The sequence below is a fragment of the Panthera pardus genome, unplaced genomic scaffold (genome assembly GCF_024362965.1).
Source record: "Panthera pardus isolate Hobbes unplaced genomic scaffold, ASM2436296v1 HiC_scaffold_15, whole genome shotgun sequence".
NCBI lineage: Eukaryota > Metazoa > Chordata > Mammalia > Carnivora > Felidae > Panthera > Panthera pardus.
This window is the reverse complement of record NW_026526710.1, coordinates 49,795,677-49,816,840: the sequence shown is the minus strand read 5'-3', so window position 1 is coordinate 49,816,840 and position 21,164 is coordinate 49,795,677. Positions and strand designations below refer to the sequence as shown.

The window sequence follows — 21,164 nt, the reverse complement described above, 5'->3', positions numbered from 1 at the left end:
TTCATGTGTCTGTTAGCCATCTGGATGTCTTCTTTGGAAAAATGTGTATTCATGTCTTCTGCCCAGTTCTTAACTGGGTGATTTATGAGTGTAGATTTTAAGTCCTTTATTATAGATTAGGGATAATAACCCTTTATTAGATATGTCATTTACAAATATCGTCTCCCATTCCATAGGCTGCCTTTTAGTTTTGTTGATTGATTGTTTGCTTTGTAGAAGCTTTTTATCTTGATCAAGTCCCAATAGTTCATTTTTTGTTTTATTTCCCTGGTCTCCAGAGATGTAGCTAATAAGAAGTTGCCCAACTTATGTCAAAAGAGGTTTCTGTCTGTGACTCCTCTAGGATTTTGATGGTTTCCTGTCTCACATTTAGGTCTTTCATCCACTTGGAATTTATTTTTATGTATGGTATAAGAAAGTGGTCCAGTTTTATTTTTCTGTGTGTTGATGTCAAGTTTTCCCAAAACCATTTGTCGAAGAGACTTTTTTCCACTGGATATTTTTTACTGCTTTGTTGAATATTAGTTGACCATATATTTGTGGGTCCATTTCTGGGTTTTCTATTCTGTTCCGCTGATCTATGTGTTTGTGCCAATAGCATACTGTATTTATGACTACAGCTTTTTAATATAACTTCAAGCCCAGAATCATGATGCCTCCAGCTTTGTTTTTCTTTTTCATGATTACTTTGGTGATTCCGGGTCTTTTGTGGTTTCATACAAATTTTAGGACTGTTTGTTCTAGCTCTGTAAAAGATGCTGGTGGAATTTTGATAGGGATTGCTTTAAATGTGTAGATTGTTTGAGGTAGTATAGACATTTTAACAATGTTTGTTCTCCAATCCATGAGCATGGAATTCTTCTCCATTTCTTTGTGTCCTCTTCAATTTCTTTCATAACCTTTCTATACTTTTCAGACTCCAAGTCTTTTACCTCTTTGGTTAGGTTTATTCCTATGTATCTTATAGTTTTGGTACAGTTTTAAATGGGATCAGTTCCTTTTTCTGCTGCTTCATTATTGGTGTATAGAAATTTTGTATCCTGTCAATTTGCTGAATTCATGTATTAGTTCTATCAGGTTTTTTTTTTTGGTGGAGCCTTTTCAAATAGTGCAAGTTTGACTTCTTCCTTGCTGATTTGGATGCCTTCTATTTCATTTTGCTGTCTGATTGCTGAGGCTGAGACTTCCAGTATCATGTTAAACAGTAATGGTGAGAGTGGATATCCCTGTCTTGTTCCCGACCATAGAGGAAAAGCTCTCACTTTTTCCCCATTGAGTATATTAGCTGTGAGTCTTTCACATCTGGCCTTTATGATGTTTAGGTATGTTCTATCTATATTTACTTTGTTGAGGATTTTTATCAAAAATTGGATGTTGTATTTGGTCAAATGCTTTTTCTGCATCTATTGAGAGGATCATAAGGTTCTTCTCCTTTCTTTTATTGATGTGTATATCACGTTGATTGACTTGCAAATATTGAACCACCCCTGAAGCCCAGGAATAAATCCCATTTTGATCATGTTGATTAATTCTGTTGGATTCAATGTGCTAGTATCTTGTTGACAATTTTTGCATCCATGTTCATCTAGATATTGATCTGTAATCCTCTTTTTTAGTGAGGGTCTTTGGTTTTGGAATCGAGGTAATGCTGGCCTTGTAGAATGATTTTGGAAATTTTCCTTCCATTTCTATTTTTTTTGGAACAATTTGAGAAGAATAGGTATTAACTTTTCTTGAAATGTGTGGTAGAGTGGTGCCTGGGTGGCTCAGTCGGTTAAGCATCCAACTTCAGCTCCAGCTACGAACTCCTATCTTGTGGGTTGGAACCCCGCATCAGCTCTGTGTTGACAACTCAGAGCAGGGAGTCTGCTTCAGACTCTGTTTCCCTCTTTCTCTCTGCCTCTCCCCTGCCCACACACACACACTCTGTCTCTCTCTCTCTCCAATATAAATAAACATTAAAATTTTTTCTTTTAGTGTCTGGGAGAATTTCCCTGGGAATCCATCCGGTCCTGGACTTTTGTTTTTTGGGAATCTTTTGATTACCACTTGAATTTCATTGCTGATTATGGGTCTGTTCAAATTTTGTATTTCTTCCTGTTTCAGTTTTTCTAGTTTGTATGTTTCTAGGAATTTTTCCATTTCTTCTAGATTTCCCAGTTGGCTTATAATTTTTCATTAAAAAAAATTTAATACTCCACTTAGTAGATAGGTGATCCAGACAGAAAATCAATTTTGTTAATGGCTTTAAATGATACATTAGACTGGATGGACCTAACAGATATATAGAATGTTTCTTCTAAAAACTGAATACACATTCTTTTCAAGTACACATGGAGCATTCTCCAGAATAGATCACGTTAGGCCATAAAAAGTCTTAATAATTTTAAGATTAAAATTATACCAACCATCTTTTCTGACCACAGAATTATGAAACTAGAAGTCAAATACAAGGAAAAAAACTTGGAAAAAACCACAGACATGTGGAAGCTAAACAATGTGTTGCTGAACTGCCAATCGTTCAACAAATAAAGTGGAAATCCAAAAATACCTTGAGACAATAAAAGTATAAACACAAAGTTTCAAAATTTTCCGAAGCAAAAGCAGTTCTGAAATAAGATTATAGTGATACAAGCTACCTAAAGAAACAAGAAAATTTCAAATAAATAATCTAACTTTGCACCTAAATGAATTAGAAAAAGAAGAACCAACAAAGCTCAAAGACAGTATAAAGAAGGAAATAATAAAGCTCAGAGCAGAAGTAAGTGAAGTAGAATCTAGGAATAAATCTAATCAGGATGTTTAAGAACTGTACTCTGGAAACATTAAATACTGATAAAAAGAAATTGAAGACAATACAATGGAAAGATATTCCATGCTCATGGATTGGAAGAATGTTGTTAAAACGCCCATACTACCCAAAGCAATCCACAGATTTAATGCAATCCCTGTCAAAATACCAACAGTATTTTACACAGTACTAGAATAAATAGTACTAAAGTCTGTAGGAAACTGCAAAAGACCTCAAATACCCAAAGCAGTCTTGAGAAAGAAGAATAAAGCCAGAGGTATCATGACCCCTGGTTTCAACATATACTACAAAGCTGTAATAATCAAACCAGTATGCTACTGGCACAAAAACACGTAGGTCAATGGAAAAGGACAGAGAACCCAAAAATAAACCCGTATTTATATGGTCAATTCATGACAAAGCAAGCAAAAATATAAAAGGGGGAAAAGACAGTCCCTTTAATAAATGGTGCTGGCAACACTCAGCAGCTACATGCAGAAGAATGAAACTAGACCACTTACACCATATACAAAAAATAAACTCAAAATGGGTTAAAGACTTGAGTGTGAGACCACAAACCTTAAAAAGAAAACAGACTGTAAACTCTTAGTGGTGTTAGCAATATTTTTTGTGTGTGTCTTTTCAGTCAAGAGCAACAAAAGCAAAAATAAACAATTAGGACTACATTAAAATAAAAAGGTTTTGCAAAACAAAGGAAACTATCAAGAAAACAAAAGGAAACCTGATTAGGAGAAGATATTTGCAAATCATATATCCAATAGGGGGTTAATATCCAAAATATATGAAGAACTCCTATAATGCAATTAAAAAAACATCAAACCAATTAAAAATGGCAGAGAACCTGAATAAACATTTTACCAAAGAAGATATACAGGTGGCCATAGACCCTTGAAAAGATGCTAATGAACTCCAGTCATCAGGGAAATGCAAATCAAAACCACAGTGAATTATCACCTCACACCAGTTTAAATGACCAGTATCGAAAAGACAAGTAAGTTTTGGAGAGGATGTCTAGAAAACAGAACACTTGTGCAGTCACTATGGAAAACAGTATGGAGGGTCCTTGCAAAACTAAAAATAGAACATCATACAATCTAGCAGCTCTACTTGGTGTTTACCAAGGAAAATGAAAACCCTAATTAGAAAATACATTTGCACCCAATATGCTTATTGTAACATTATTTACAGTAGCCAAGATATGGAAGCTACTTAAGTACATATTTATCAACAGATGAATGGATAAAAACGTATATATCCACAATGGATTATTCAGCCATTAAAAAAAAATGAAATCTTGGCGATTCATGATAACAACATGAAAAAACCAAGAGGGTATTTTGCTAAGTGAAATAAGACAAACTAATACCATTTGATGTTGCTTGTATGTAAAATCTAAACACACAAACAAAAATATATTCATAATTACAATGAACAAACTGGTGGTTGCTATGAGGGGTGGGGTGAAGAGAAGGGCAAAGTACAAACTTCTCGCTGTAAAACAAGTTAGGGGGATGAAAAGTACGGCATAGGGCAATAGTCAATATTTTACTAACTTTAGTGAAACTGTGGCTATTGTGGTATATTGCAATGTATATAAAGTCCAGGCACTTTGCTGTATACCTAATACTAATATTCTATGTCAGTTATACTCAATTAAAAATTTAACATGTAGGGCCACCGAGGTGGCTCAGTTTGTTAAGTGACCTGACTTCAGCTCAGGTCACTCTCACATTGTGGGTTCAAGCCTCACGTTGGGCTCTGTGCTAATAGCTCAGAGCCTGCTTCGGATTCTGTGTCCCCCTCTCTCTGCTCCTTCCCCATTCATGCTCTGTCTTCCTATCTCAAAAATAAACATTACAAAAATTAAAAACGTAAATGGACTAGGGGTGCCTGGGTGGCTTAGTCGGTAAAGCATCAGACTGCAGCTCCGGTCATGATCTCATGGTTCATGAGTTCTAGCCCCATGTCGGGCTCTGTGCTGACAGCCTGGAGCCTGCTTCAGATTCTGTCTCCCTCTTTCTCTGCCCCTCCCCCACTCATGCTCTGTCTCTGTCAAAAATAAATAAAAATATTAAAAAAATTTTTTTAATGTAAATGGACAAAACTCTAATCAAAAGAGTTGCTAATGGGTTAAAAGAAAAAAGATCCCATCTAGATGCTGTCTACAAGAAACTCACTTCAGATAGAAGGATACACATAGACTTAAAGTGAAGGGGATAGAAAAGATATTCTATGCAAATGGAAACCAAAAGAAAGCTGAGGTAGCTGTATTTATACCAGATGAAATATACTTTAAGACAAAGACCATAAAATAACAGACATGTAGGACATTATGTAAGAGTCAATCCAACAAGAGAATGTAACGTGTAAATATTTATGCAACCTACATAGAAACACTTAAATATATAAAGCAAATATTTACAACATATTGTATCAGAAGTATGTAGCAGTACAATAATAGTAGAGGTCTTTAATAAAACACTTTCTTCAATGGATAGATTTTCCAGATAAAAAGAATCAATACAGAAAAATTGGCCTTAAATGACCCATTAGACCAGATGGACTTAAACAGACATATACAGAGCATTCCACTCAAGGGCATCAGAATACACATTCTTCAAGTGCACATGGAACATTCTCTGGGGTAGATAATATGTTAGGTCACAAAACAAGTCCTAATAAATAAATTTAAGATATTAAGCATCTTTTATAACCACAATGATATGAAACTAGATATAACTTAAAAGAAAACTGGAAACTTCACAAATATGTAAATATTTAAACAACATGCTGCTAAAAAACCCATGTGTCAAAGAAGAAATCAAAACAGAAAAAAATACCTGGAGACAAATGAAAATATACCAAAACTTATGAGATACAGCAAAAGTAGTCCTAAGAAAAAAGTTACTAGCAATCATGCCTATATCAAGAAACAGGTAGGATCTCCAACAACTTAACTTTATACTTCAAGGAACTATAAAAAGAACAAACAGAGCTTAAAGTTAGTAAAAAGAAGAAATAAATACTAGAGCAGAAATAGAAATAGAAAGTAAAAAGACAATAGAAAAGACCAATGAAGCTAAGCTCTTTTTTAAAAGATAAAATTGATAAACCTTAGACTTAACAACAAAAAAAAAATCAGTAATGAGAAAGGAAATATAACTGATACCTCAGAAATACAAAGGATAAGAAAATGAACAATTACATGCCAACAATTTGGACAACCTTAGAAGAAATATATAATTTCCTAGAAACTTACAACCTACCAAAACTGATTCATGAAGGAATAGGAATCTGAACAGACCAATTACTAAGGAGTTATCAGTTAGAAGACTGAATCAGCAATCAAAAAACCCAACAAATAAAAGTCTTCACATGGGAATTCTATAAATATTTAAAGAACTAACACCAATCCTTCTCAGACTTCTGCAATATATATGTAATTGTATATATTCCATCATATATATATATTATACATGTATGTATATATGTATATATATATACTATACATATGTATGATATACGTATGTATGTATATATAATATATATGTATGTATATATGTATATATGTATGTGTATATATATGTATGTATATATATAATATATATATATAAGATGGAATATATACAATTCCATATATATATACAATTCCAAATATATATAATATATATATGTCTTATTTCCATAAGACCAGCATTACCCTGATACCAGATGAGACTCTTCATAATCTCAACTACCCAAGCTGATAATTAACAGACCTGGTTTCCAATAATTCAAGAAGGATGTTTGAGTCTGCTGGCATTTTGTCATTGTTTCTGGTATTGCTTTTTAAATCCTTTATGGACTGATGGCCATTTATGAAAGATGCTGAGAATCAGAGGAAATCACCACTATCCAAATAGAAGAATTATCAGGACATGTAATTAGCCAGGATCAAATTGAGGCTCAATGGAAGAACCAACAGACACCACCTCAATATAATATTATATTAAGGCCTTTTTAAAGTCTCTTGAACAGTTTTAAATATAAATTAATTTTGTAATAAAAATAATACCCCCAGCCTGATCCCCACTAGGCCCTAGCCAGCACCTCCCATTGTCCCCACACACCATGTCCTGCCCTTCTCTACACCTTTGCTTCTTCTTTCTGTGGAGACATTTGTTTGTTCTTCCCTGCCCAACTGCTCTTATCTCCTCTGATCTGATACAGCATAAATAACCAGAAACCATCCATAGTTTTGTCAAGCTAGTGAACCTGTCTGGAACTCAGTTTCCCCAACTGTAAGATGGGAGCCAGTCATCCTGCTCTGAGTCCCCATTGGACCATTGAGAGGCTTCAAGGGGGACAATAGGAGTCCCTAATGAAGAGAGGTTCCAGGAGGTAGTGTCATTGCTTACCCCTCACCACCACAGTCCTTACTGTCCCTTCATTTCCTCTCAGCCCCCACAGCCCTCACCTGTACTAACAGATTTGGTCTTCATTAAACACAGTTTCATTACAATTAAAAAATTATTTATCTCTCCCACCCTCTTCCCAGAGCACTAATCAAGAACTCTGGGAAGGTTCACAATGAACGGGACTCAAAGATCCATGGTTATTTCTCCCCCACCTTCCTAAACTGTAAGGTCTCTACCGACTTCAGCTCTAAGCCAAACAAATCATTTAGGTGTGGCCATATATGTTTTTTGTCTTTAAAAAGTCTTCCTTGTGAACATTATTGCTTTGCCTTTAAATAAATTATAACATGGTTATGTTTTATCGGAATCAGATACATTTGACTAATTCTTTATCATATGATCCACCAATTCCACTTCTGGGGATTTATCCAGAAAAAAAACACAAGTATTAATTCAAAAAGATGTCTTTACCATGTTCATTGTAGCATTATTTACAATAGCCAAGACATGAAAACCAACCAAAGTGTTCACTGATGAATGAATAGGTCAAGAAAATGTAGTGTATGTGCACATATATACATGCACACATGTAATAGAATATTATTCATATGTGGAATAAAAAAAAAAACCCTGGAACTCATAGAGAACAGGCTGTGGGAATGGGGGTAAACAAAATGGGTGAAGAGGGGGGGTAAAAAACACAAACTGCTGGTTAAAAATAGGCATGGGGATGTACAACATGGCAATTATTGTTAATAATACTGGATTATATATTTGAAACTTGATGAAAGTAAATCTTTAAAATCTGGGCACTTGGGTAGCTCAGTCAGTTAGACTTCTGACTTCAGCTCAGGTCATGGTCTCGCTGTTTGTGGGTTTGAGCCCCACATTCAGCTCCGCGCTTGGGTGCATAGCCTGCATGGGATTCTCTCGCTCTGCCTCTCTCTCTTCCCTTTCTCTACTTGCATGCTGTTTCTCTCAAATAAATAAACTTTAAAAAGCTTAATAAAAATTAATAAAATCACATCATAAAAATAATTTCCAACTATATGTGGTGATCGATGTTAGACTTACGGTGGTTAATACATACAAATACTGACTCATGTACACCTGAAACTAATTTTATACGTCAGTTGTATCCTAATTTTAAAATTATGTAAATTTACTTCCTTTTTAATGAAGTATGCCTCTTGACCTATAACTGAAATATTTACTGTCTGGCTGTTTGTATTAAAAGTTTTCCAAACCCTTTTTTATTTTTTTTTTTTTTTTTGTTTAAAAAAAATTAATGTTTATTTTTGAGAGAGAGAGAGAGAGAAGGGGAAACACAGAATATGAAGCAGGTTTCAGGCTCTGAGCTGGCAGCGCAGAGCCCTGTGTCGGCTTGGGCTTGAACTCACAAACCCTGAGATCATGAACTGAGCTGAAGTTGGACACTTAATGGACTGAGCCACCCAGGCTCCCCTCCAAACCCTTTTTTAAGCATAAATCTGAAAATGTCACTCTATTATTTAAAACTTGTAAATGCCAATTATCCAAACAATTCAGAGTTCATACCACGGTAGTGGAGAAGGGAAAAGAGAAGTTTGCATGTAGCCAGGACCAATTTTATGCCCAATTCAGGACTCATCTACTGAGATTATGTTTTTCACAATTTTGGATGATGACTTTTATGCTAATAAAAATATCCCCATATCAGAGGTAACCCTATTTGAATAAGCTCCATTAAATCCACTGTGTTCTATATCTAACGAGTTTTCTTTTAGCAATAATTGGGTGTTACAAGTGACATCACTCATTCTCCATTTCTTTAGTGTTGGCTATAGAAATATCTGAAACTTCTCATTCATTTATTACACAAACATTTATTGAGCCTTATTTTGTGCCATGTACCATCACAGTCCCTAGCACAGTAGTAAGCCACAAAGGGTGACTGCCTTCATGGGCCTAGCCTCTGGCCCCCAGTATATGTAAAAAACATGGTTATCCAAGTCTTTTAAAAATAACTCACTCTGCAAAACAAATTAAAAATTTGTCCTATATTGGGGTCTCTATTATTTGAGTATAATTGACATTAAAATAAGGCCACAAAAGTGAATCTAATTTTAAAAAGGACCAAAAATGCATCATAGATACGGGTATTCAATTGATAGTTTAAAAAATACAGACTTCAACAAAATATTAGCAAACTGCATTCAAAAATTCATTAAAATGATCATTCACCATGATCAAGTGGGATTTATTCTGGGGGAAGCAAGGATGGTTCAATATTTACAAATTCATCAGTGTAATACATCACATTGTATGAAGGCTAAAATCACGATCCTCTCAAGATGCAGAAAACACATTTGACAAAATTGGACATCTGTTCATGATAACAACTCTCAAAGTGGGTTTACAGGGATCATGACTCAATATAATGGCCATATATGACAACCCCCAACATCATACACAGTGGTGAAAAACAGAGCATTTTTTCCTAAGATCAGGAACAAGATAAGGATGTGTGCTCTCACCACTTTTACTCAACATAGTACTAGAAGTTCTAGATTCAGGAATCAGACAAGAAAAGTTATTCAAATTGGTAAGAAAGAAGTTAAACTATTTGTGGATGACATGATCCTAAACATAGATCCTAAACATAAGGACTCTACCAAAAATCTACTAGAAGTAATAAATTAAGTCAGTGAAATTTCAGGGTACACAATTAATATAAGGAAATAAATTGTTTTATATGCACTGATAATATAGCAGAATTAATATAAGGAAATAAATTGTTTTATATGCACTGATAATATAGCAGAAAGAGAAATTAAGAAAGCAGTTCCACTTATAATTGCATCAAAAAGAATAAAATACCCAGAAATAAACTTAACTGAGGAGGTAAAAGATTGCACTCAGCAACTATAAAACATTGATTAAATAAATCACAGATATACCATGATCATGGGTTGGAACAATTAATATCGTTAAAATACCCATGCTACCCATAGCCATTTACCCATTTAATGTGATCCTTATAGAAATACCAACAGTATTTTTCACAGAACTAGAACAAATAATACTAACGTTTGTAGGGAACCACAAAAGACTTCAAATACCCAAAGCAATCTTGAGCAAAAAGAACAAAGCCAGGGGTATCACATTCTCAGATTTCAAGTTCTACTACAAAGTTGTAGTAATAGAACCAGTATGCTACTGCCACAAACACAGGCACATAGATCAATGAAAGAGGAGAGAGAGCCCTGAAATAAATCCACCCTTCTATGGTCAATTAGTCCATGACAAAGGAAGCAAGAATTTACAATGGGGAAAAGCAGTCTCTTCAATAAATGGTGCTGGGAAAACTGGACAGCTACATGCAAAAGAAACTGGACCACTTTTTCATACCATACACAAAAATAAATTCAAAATGGGTTAAAGACCTAAACTTGATACGTGAAACCATAAAATTCCTAGAAGAAAATATAAGCAATAATCTCTTTGACATTGACCTTAGCAACATTTTTCAATATATGTTTCCTCAGGCAAGGGAAACAAAAGCAAAAATAAACTATTAGGAATATAGGAAAATAAAAGGCTTTTGTGCAGCAAAGGAAACAATCAACAAACCAAAAAGGTAACCTAGTGATTAAGATATATGCAAATGCTATGTCCAATAAGGGATTAATATCCAAAATATGTAAAGAACTTATACAACTCAACACCAACACACACCAAACAATCCGAATAATTAGTGGGCAGAGGACCTGAATAGACATTTCTCCAAAGACATACAAATGGCCAAAAAATACATGAAAAATTGCTCAGTGTCACTAATCTTTAGGAAAATGCAAATCAAACCCATAATGAGATCACAACTGTCAGAATGTCCAGAATAACAAAGACAAAAACAGCAATTGTTAGTAAAGATGAAGAAATCCTTGTGCATTGTTGATGGGAATGTAATTTGATATAGCCACTATGGAAAATGTTATGGAGCTTCCTTAAAAAGTTAAAAATAGAAATGCCATATGTTCCAGTAATTCACCCACTTGGTATTTACCAAAAGAAAATACATCACCAACTTGAAAAAGATATATACCTCTAAGTTTACTGCAGCATTAACAATAGCCAAGATATGGAAGTGACCTAAGTGTCCATCAGTAGAGGAATGGATTAAGAATGGTGAGTGTGTGTGTGTGTGTGTGTGTGTGTAATGGACTAATAACCATAAAAAAAAATGAGATCTTGCCATTTGAGACAACATGGATAGATCTGACCTAGAGGGTATTATGTTAAGTGAAATAAGAGAAAGTCAAGTACCATATGATATCACTTACTTGTCAAACCTACAAAAACAAAACAAATAGGGGCACCCGGGTGGCTCAGTCAGTTGAGCGTCCGACTTCAGCTCAGGTCATGATCTCGCAGTTGGCGAGTTCGAGCCCCGTGTCGGGCTCTGTGCTGACAGCCCAGAACCTGGAGCCTGCTTCTGATTCGGTGTCTCCCTCTCTCTCTGCCTCTCCCCCGGTCATGCTCTCTCTCGGTCTCAAAAATAAAGATAAACATTAAAAAAACAAAAACAAATGCAGAAACAGACCCATAAATACAGAGAACTAATGATTGCTAGAAGCATGGGAAATAGAAAAATGGAATAGAGTAGAAGTAGAGTAGAAGATTCCAGTTATGGAATGAATAAGCTACAGGGAAGAAAGGTACAGCTTACTGAATATAGTCAATGGAATTGTAATAGTTTCTATGGTGATGATGGTACCTACACTTACAGTAAACAGAGCATAACATATAGAGTTGTTGAATCACTATATTGTACACCTGAAACTAATATAGCATTGTATGTCAAGTATATTTTAATTTAAAAATATTTTTAAAATATTAAATATGAATTTTTGATATATATTTTCATTTAATTAGAATTTATTTGTAACTTAAATATGCCCCCAAACCTTAAAAAAATAATTCAAAGATTGGTTTAAGTGGGTCTTAATTTTTTTTTAATATCTTTTTTTAACGTTTATTTATTATTGAGAGACAGAGACAGAGCATGAGCATGGGAGGGGCAGAGAGAGGAGGAGACACAGAATCCAAAGCAGGCTCCAGGCTCTGAGCTGTCACCACAGAGCCCGACACAGGATGAGAACTCACAAACTTCGAGATCATGACCTGAGTCGAAGTCAGATGCTTAACGGACTGAGCTACGCAGGCACCCCATGGGTCTTAATTTTTCTAACATTGCATGTTAACCTGAAATGTATCTATTTCTTCCTCAGATTTTCAGAGTGAACATAAAGTAGGTCTGCATCATTTTGTTAAAATGTGGGTGCTTATTTTAAAATGACTTTGTCGAGTTTTCTGATTATTTCCTTTCACACTTGATATTCAAATCATTTTCTCTTGAGGTATCTATTGTGTCATTATTTGTGTTTGTTTCGTTAACAGGTCCCACTCTTCCAGAACCATACTTTTTATTGGCTTTGTGATTTAAGCAAATCTCCAAGAATATTTTCCTGGACTTCATTCAATTCAACATCTTCATAAATTTTGAGCTTTTACTTTACATTGATTGTTGTTTGGGTTAAGCTAAGCCAGTCAAGTATGACATTGTCTGAATGAGGCAGATAAGAATACTAATGACAAGGAAAGGGCTGGTTGAGTAGATACTAGTTATGTAATTTGATCATTTGTGAGTATTTTAATTGTTTTGCTTTCCTACTCAACCTCTTAACTTTGAGGATTTAAATAATAGCAAAAATAATTCCTTCTAGTTTTTATGTATAATACTTAATCCTGATCCTGTAAATGGAAAAGAAACCAAGAGAAGTCAACTTTGTTCCAGAAAAATAACAAAGGTGTGAATGGCTTCTGTATTACTGAGCTATCTAGAATTTGCCTATGTTGGGGCACCTGGGTGGCTCAGTCAGTTAAGCATCCAGCTTCAGCTCAGGTTGTGATCTCACGGTTTAGGAGTTCAAGCCCCACATCAGGCTCTATGCTGACAGCTTGGATCCTGGAGCCTGCTTTGGATTCTGTGTCTCCCTCTCTGCCTCTCCCCCACTCACACCCTGTCTCTCTTGCTCTCAAAACTAAATAAACATTAAATTTTTAAAGAATTTGCCTATGTTAATAATCATCTGAAAGAAAGTGAAAGCCACGTCTTGGTTTAGTAACCATACTTCTCAGCCAGAAGTAGAGAATTATCTGTAAACAGCAGTGTTAGAATAAAATCACAGTATCTTTTACCCCAAGAGGAACTGGAGCCCTAGCCCCCTCCTTTCTCAATTGCAGGTAAAGGGGTCAATCACCAACTTGGCCTGTCAGCAAAAACATCACAAAATATTACACCTTCTAATAAAATGATAATCAACTACATGCCAAATATCTGCATAACTGAGGAAAATCCTATTTTCTTTTGTAATGATTCTTACCAGGATTCTTAAATATTAAAGGAACAAAACCCCCAGATTTAAAGTTGGCTCATCCATAGACCTGAACCCATTATGTCATGGGATTTTTTTTTTTATGTTTATTTTCAAGAGACAGAGAGAAAGAGAGAGAGAAAGCACACAAGCTGGGTTGAGCAGAGGGAGAGGGAGACACAGAACCAGAAGCAGGTTCCAGGTTCTGAGCTGGCAGCACAGAACCCCATGCGGGGCTCGATTCCACCAGCCGTGGGATCACGACCTGAGCCGAAGTTGAACACCCAACCGACTGAGCCACCTAGGCTCGCCCTTTAATTTCTTAAATGTCATGTTAGTTTCTTAATCCACGCAGAACTTTCCGGAAAAAACCTGGTTGCTATGAATAATTTGCTTGAATGCTTGTTCAGCAATTCCTGTTTGCAAGGGTGACATCCCTACATCTCTCCGTTTCAGCTTGCTATGTCACACTCATGATTTTGTAAACAGCACGACAAATGGAGGCTAACTCCTGCTAGAAAACCAAGGCTTTGAAAGGCCGTGGCAGAAGTGGAAATACGTCTCTCTCAAATGTCAGAGTTCTTATGTGCAAGTCTTGTCTCTGTCCTAATTAAATTACAAGTAAAGCTGTTTCTGTCTCATGGGACATCTGCCTCCTCGCTGACAGGAGCCCTCTTTTCCCTCCAGGGTAGAGGGTGGAGGAGGTTGGGTCTTGACCTGTCTCCACCAGGCCTCAAGAAGAACTAACAGGATAAAATAACATCCCTCATTTCAGTTCATGAAATGAATACCATTATCTGAAAAGTTATGTTTAGGAGAAATCGTGAAAATATCCTCAAGGTAGGGCATCACTACAGTTTTGAGCATGCCTTTAGCTATGTTGACAGTGAGACTTATTCAAGGATTTTAAATGTATTGCTCATCGCAAATGTAGTAATTATAGCAATTGCTTAATGAAAGGTAAGAATTATAACAATGAACATTTTGGTATATAATAAAACCTTAATAATCTAAGAATAATGGATGCAAAGCATCTTAAAAATCTTTAACTCAGGGTCCCCTGGGTGGCTCAGTTAAGCATCTGACTCTTGGTTTCGGCTCAGGTCATGATCTTGGGGTTTGTGAGTTTGAGCCCCAGACTGGGCTCCCCACTGACAGCCTGGAGCCTGCCTGGGATGCTCTCTCTTCCTCTCTCTCTGCCCCTCCTTCACTCTCTGTCTCTCAAAATAAATAAACTTAAAAAATTTTTTAACTCTTCTATGTTAAATAAATTGTTTTAAAGATTTATAAAAAACAATTAAAAATTTATAAAATGTTGTCAAAAGGCAGACCTATCTGATTTGGTTTAATTATATGTAATAAAAAAAATCTTTTGACATCTAAATGTTTTATGTAAATATAGAAGCAGCTTTAGCAAGACCTAGAGCAGTATTCCAAGTCTAGTTTCTTTGCAAAATTGTACTGATCAGTTACTTGCTGTACACTTCTAAAAGAAACTTTAGTATTGAAAAATACCAGACTGATTTATACTAATACCCATTTTGCAAAAAAATAAAAAAGATTTTGCCTATGTTAATAATCAACCTGATGGAAGAAAAAGCATTCACCTGAAATGAAAAACTAAATATGCAACTCACACCCTTACTGTATCACTTAAAAGTTGAACTCCCCTGTCCAAAATTTCCTTTCTTCTAAATAAAGCGGTTTGTAATCTGGAGTCATTAGCATCACAATCTGGGATATTTCCATGTCAGAATTGGTGGGACCTAAAATCATTTGTTCACCAATGGCACAAATTCAAAGCATTCGTAATTCCCAACTTTTGACACAACTGCAGAGAAACTTCTACTACGTGTGTAAGATAGACTTAAAATCGATTTTTCCAAAAAGCACGTGTTGGGAGGTCTTCACCGTGTTTCCACAATGAGAGGTGATTGCCCGGACAAGGAGTCCTACTCAGCCACTCATTTCACATCAGGTTGCTTTTTGTTATTTCTGTGAACGGATGTATTTGATTAAAGGTATCAGTGGCTTCTCACAGAAGAGTAAGTGAATCAAGTCAACAGTTTAGTGCTCGTGTTCAAAGTACCGGAACAGAAATTGTTCCTGTTAATTTTGTGATTATTTTTTCTAGGACCCACCGATCTCAGCATGAAGAGGCAGTTGGCGACTAGCTCAGGATCCTCCAGCAGTTCAAGCTCCAGACCCCAGCTGAGTCCAACCGAAATCAATGCCGTGAGACAGCTCGTTGCAGGATATCGAGAATCAGCTGCATTTTTATTGCGTTCTGCAGATGAACTGGAAAATCTTATTTTACAACAGAACTGAGTCAAATGACGATCCTATTCACTGAGGTCTAAATTTGCAGTTTCCACTAATGACATTTTGATTTCCCAGCAGAGATGCTTCTGGTCTTACTGCACAGTCTTAAGAGAAATACTTCCATTATGCCACATTGTCCTTGATCCATAAAGTGATGTATTAAGGTGCTTCAAAGGAAGTCTGACCTCTGAAGTACTTGAGATACAGTAATGTGTCCAGCTCACTGCTTTTTGTTTTAGTTTGTCAGCATAAATATCAGGGGCAAATAAAGGCTGTATATTCCTAATTCAAGGATAAAACAGAAGAAACGTGTGGTATTAATAGTTCAAGATTCAACTGAAATATTAGTGGAATCTGCTACTGACTTACTGAACTGAAAGTTGCAGTATCTGGCAAAAAAAACAAAAAACAAAAGCCAAATTTCTTGTTGCTACAGGATATAACAACAATGAGACGGATCTTGTATTTTAAAAAAATATATATGTAGTTTTTATAAAAAGAAAACTTGTTTTTCATTCAAAATGGTCATTTTTACTTTGGTAACTTTTTCATAGGTCCTAAAAAAAACTGTTTTGAAAAACTACTGTAAGTACCTTTTCCACATCCCTTTGCCTTCTCCTCTTTCCAAATTCTTTCTACAAAAATAACGATGCTGGAAAACAAATCCTTGCTACGTTCTTTAAATCGTCACATCAGGAAGTACTTCCAAGAGAAGCCTGCGTTTCTGCACCCGTGCTCATCAACCCACTCAACATTGCAGTTGTGCCATAGCGGTTTTCATCACAGAATTTTTTAATATTAAAAAAGACATATCATTGAAAAAAAAAAAAAAAATCACACCTTGGTTCCTTACAGCTGCTTGCCCGGGATTGACGCTGCTGTCTTATAGGCATGCCTCCAGCAGCAATGGGATGTAGATGGCTGAATGTTAAGAGGTTGCAAGTGACAATCTGAAAATGTGCACTCATGTGGTTTTTCTTTCTCGGTTTCAGAAATCGTTTCCAAAAAAAGACCGTTCCCCTCTCCTGATAGGATTTGTATAATTTACAATTCTAGGTGAAAATGATGTAAAGAACTCTCAGTGGATGCAGCTGCAACTTTAAATGAACTGCCCCGTCCTATCCAACCCCCCCCCCCACTTTGTCCTTCTTTCTTATTTTATAGTGTTGGATACACATGAATGGTGTTTTCTTTGTGCACTGAGGCAAGCTTATTTTTAAAATATTTAGGGAGGAGTACATCTGTTTATGCTTCTTGTACGATTCTTTTTCTGTTGTTTAGCTTTGGTTGGATTACAGATTCTCTGTGCATTCCTGGATTTGCCTTATTTCATGTAGAACTTATGTCATTCCATTTTTGGTAATGAGTTTAAGGCATCAGTGATATTTCTTATCTACTTGTTACATATAGTTTTTCAAGTAATGACTGTGATTGTGACCAAGTAATGTGCACTTTTTCTTGTAACTGTGGACATTGCTATGCTTTTTTCTTCTAGTGTTTCTAGAATTACTGTTCCTTACAGTTACGTAAGCAAAACAAACAAAAAAACAAACAAAAAAAAGAACTTTTGTGATACTGTTGGTGAATATAATGTGAAAATCTTATTGAAATATGAGTATTTTGGAAATACATAGATGCACAAACATCTTTTAAGGTGTGGATTTAGAGTTTGCTTATTTAAATGAAATTCAAAAATCGAGGGCTGGTATAATTTTCTCTGTTTTGTTTGGTTTAATAAACAGATTTCTGTGTTAAAACAATGATTGTGAAAAATTATAAACTTTCGAATGATACAATACTTAGCTTTTAGCAGTTTGCCTCTAAAATATGCAATGCTATTTTGTACCTAACATTCAGCACAAAAAGGACAGTTTAGCCTTTTAAGATTATCCCCAAACCCCCTTGAGTCTCAACATAGTCTAATAAAGAATTTATTCTAAGACAGGGTAAAGCAAATTAGCAAACCAAGAACATTTCACTTGATCATTTAAAACTAAAATTTTTTTTTATTATTATTGGGGTGCCTGGTGGCTCGGTTGGTTAAGCGTCTGACTCTTGATTTTGGCTCAGGTCATGATCTCACAGTTACTGGGATCAAGCCCTGTGTTGGGCTCTGTGCTGTCAGCACAGAGCCTGCTTGGGATTTTCTCTCTTCCCTTCCCCTCCTCCCTCTCTCTCAAAATAAGGTCTTTTTTTTTTTTAAAGAAAATGTTTATTTTTGTGAGGGTGAAAGAGTGCAAGTGGGGGAGGAGCAGAGAGAGAGGGAGAGAAAGAATCTTAAGCAGGCCCCCCTGGAGCCCAGGAAACTAGGACCTGAACTGAAATCAAGAGTCAGACGCTTAACCACCCGAGCCACCTAGGCCCCCCAAGTATTTATTTTTTATTGCTCATAAGTGAGCCATCTGGCTCTTTTAGTCACTCCTGATTTAACAACTTAGGAGAAACATTTGCCTGCTTGAGGTGCCTGTTTCCTGCTTTGGCTTTCCTTGCAATGGTCTTTGAAGATTTTGACAGGGTTGCTGTTTCACAAAGTAACAGGTTTGAGCTCTGCATCCACATAAAAAATCCTTGATGGTGATTAATGAAGCCAACGCAGTAGAGGAGGTAAGTTTCAACACGGTTCTCTTGTCTTCCTTACATTTCCACCTTCAATTTTAAGTCCCAGGCCTGCCCACCAAGAACTAGAGTCCCCCAAAGTTTCTGCTTTTTGAACATTTACCTAAAGCACAAGGGTCCTGGGACTCCCATTATTTCTCTGGGAGAGGTCAGAGGCCAAAATCAAGCACTGTTTTTCCTTTGCCTTTAAGACTCGTACCTAAAAACACCCTGATCCTCTTTTAAACTCTGTCACAGCAGAATAAAGAGATCACATCCTCCTTTAGAAAGCATTTTGGAGAAACTAGGTTCATATTCTCCTTCCACTGAGGTGATAGAAAACTATCATCAGAAACACAGGTCAAACACAAGTTTCGGCCACTTCTACCAGTTAACTTCCCTGACAACAGCAGTCCCTTGTTACATGTGTTACTTTTTCACACTTCCTAAGAAAACAGGCCTTGAAATGACCAGAGAACACCAACACAAGCAGTTACTGAATTTTCTTAAGTTGTGCAATTCAAGCAACAATACTCAGTAAGAAAGGGCATTCACATATGATAGCCACCGCTTCACTCGACCTTTATACAGAGAGAGGCATTTTGTTTCCTCTCCCTCTCACAGTAACTGTAGATGATGAGGACAGTCACAGTCCCTTTTACAAAGAACGCTCGAGAAGTTGAAGTGACTCACCAGGAGCACAGACACAAGTGAAGGCTGCAGCTGTCATTGGAAGCCAGGCATAGCTGATGCCGGAGGTCCGTGCCTGGTCACTGCCGTCTGCTGAGTCTGCTGCCTCCCAGGTACCGAATAATTGTATTCCACCCTGTGACTTGGAACCAGGTCTTTGTATTCAAGTTTAGCAGTTTTGTGTGGTAGATAAGTAATAGTTACTGAAAATGCTCTTGACATCAAATAAAGCATTTGACTTAACGCCAGGAGTTTTATCCTGCTTAGAGAGGTTTAATTTCCTTTAAGTTACGTTCTCTGCAAATATAAAAAGCAACAATAAAACCCAGCACTAATGAAAATCAAATACACGAAGAAGGAGAGACCGTGGCTTTTTAACAGTGATGGTATCAGCAGTAAATCTGGTCAAGAAACATGAAAGTCATTATCCGTCTAAACCCATAAAGGTTAAGTTCTTTCACCTGAGATTTTAGTCTTAGTCTCTACATAGTTGGTTATCCTGCTATTGTAATTAATCTTTACACCATTATTACAGATATCAGAGATTAATCTTTGCCAAAAAATATTTTCTAATTTCATATTGCTCTGGTTTCAAACTTCATTAAAAAAAATCCAAAAATAAAGCAGGGAGACACATTGAAAATATGTTAATATGTTTGAGATGCAGAGATTTGGCAAAGTAAGGATTGAGCAAACGCTAACCTCCAAGAGCTTACTGTATTAATTGGAGCTCATATCCACTCTTAAAGATTTTGAAGGGAGATAAAACGCTGTGAGTAACCGATCTCCAGTGTTAATTAAAGTCAATGATATTCATTTAATTTTGTTTTTTGTTTGCAAAAGAAACTTGGGAAATAAGACAGAAGAAAAATAGTCCATAGAAAATCATTACCTAAACAAGTATATAAGTATTTTCGTGCAACTTTACTGTTATATAGTGTTACCTCAGCTGCTTTTCTAACCTAACATACCATGATTATTTCCCACATTACATGTTCTTTTTTCTTTTTAATGTTATTTTTGAGAGAGAAAGAGACAGAGCATGAGCCGGGGAGGGGCAGAGAGAGAGACGCAGAATCCAAAGCAGGCTCCAGGCTCTGAGCTGTGAGCACAGAGCCTGACACAGGGCTCAAACTCACGAAGCTGTGAGATCATGACCTGAGGCAAAGTCAGACGCTTAACCGACTGAGCTACCCAGGTGTCCTACCTGTCCTTCGTAAGCATTATGTTTTAATGACTGTGTACTATCACATTGTCTGACTGTACCTGTATTAGTGTTCTAGTGGTGCTGTAACAAATTACCACAGACAACAGAAATTTATGACAAATATATTTTAGTCCATGAGACTTCCAACCTAAGTTTAAGTAAAAGTGTTCCTCTCTAGAGGCTCTTGAGGAGAATGTTGCCTTGTCTGCTCTGCTTCTAAGGGCCCTCGTTGACTGGTGGCCCCTTCTTCCATCTTTAAATCGAACTCTGACTTCTTTTACTCTCCCCTTCCACATATAAGGACTTTTGTGAGTACCTTGGGACCACGTGGGTCAAAGAGGATAATCTCTTTATATTAAGGTCAGCTAATTAGAAACCTTAAAATCTTCTTCAAACTTAATTCCTTCATTTGACATACAACCAAACATTGACAGGTTCTGGTGATTAGAATGTAAACCTCTTAGGGGGCATTATTCTGACTACAGTACCTTAATTTCTTTTAAAAAATACTTCTCTGTGCCCAGATACTAGAGATGCATTTTCCAGTCATCGTGTGGTAAAGATCCTAAGTGAGCAGCACAAACATTTTTCAAATACTGGTCAGCGGCTGTACCACACTTTTTTTCCCCTGTATAAAGGATATACTCTTTTGGAAATTTTAATGGAATTTTCCTCAAATGTGTCATATTCAAACTAAATATAATGAACAAATAAATATGGTAAAA

The 21,164-nt window shown here is 36.2% G+C and overlaps 1 protein-coding gene across 10 annotated transcripts in view; it reads left to right on the top strand.

Moving 5' to 3' along the window:
• NOL4 (nucleolar protein 4) overlaps positions 1 to 17,707 on the top strand; it is a 426,109-nt gene extending 408,402 nt beyond the window's left edge. For 9 of the 10 annotated variants that reach the window (XM_019465438.2, XM_019465437.2, XM_053902548.1 and 6 more), the window contains one exon: positions 15,760 to 17,707. In XM_019465438.2, the coding sequence (XP_019320983.1) occupies positions 15,760 to 15,953 (194 nt within the window). In that variant the 3' untranslated portion in view covers positions 15,954 to 17,707. The remainder of the gene's footprint in view (positions 1 to 15,759) is intronic. The other variant, XR_002084657.2, reaches the window with a different exon arrangement.
• Positions 17,708 to 21,164: the final 3,457 nt, after the last annotated feature.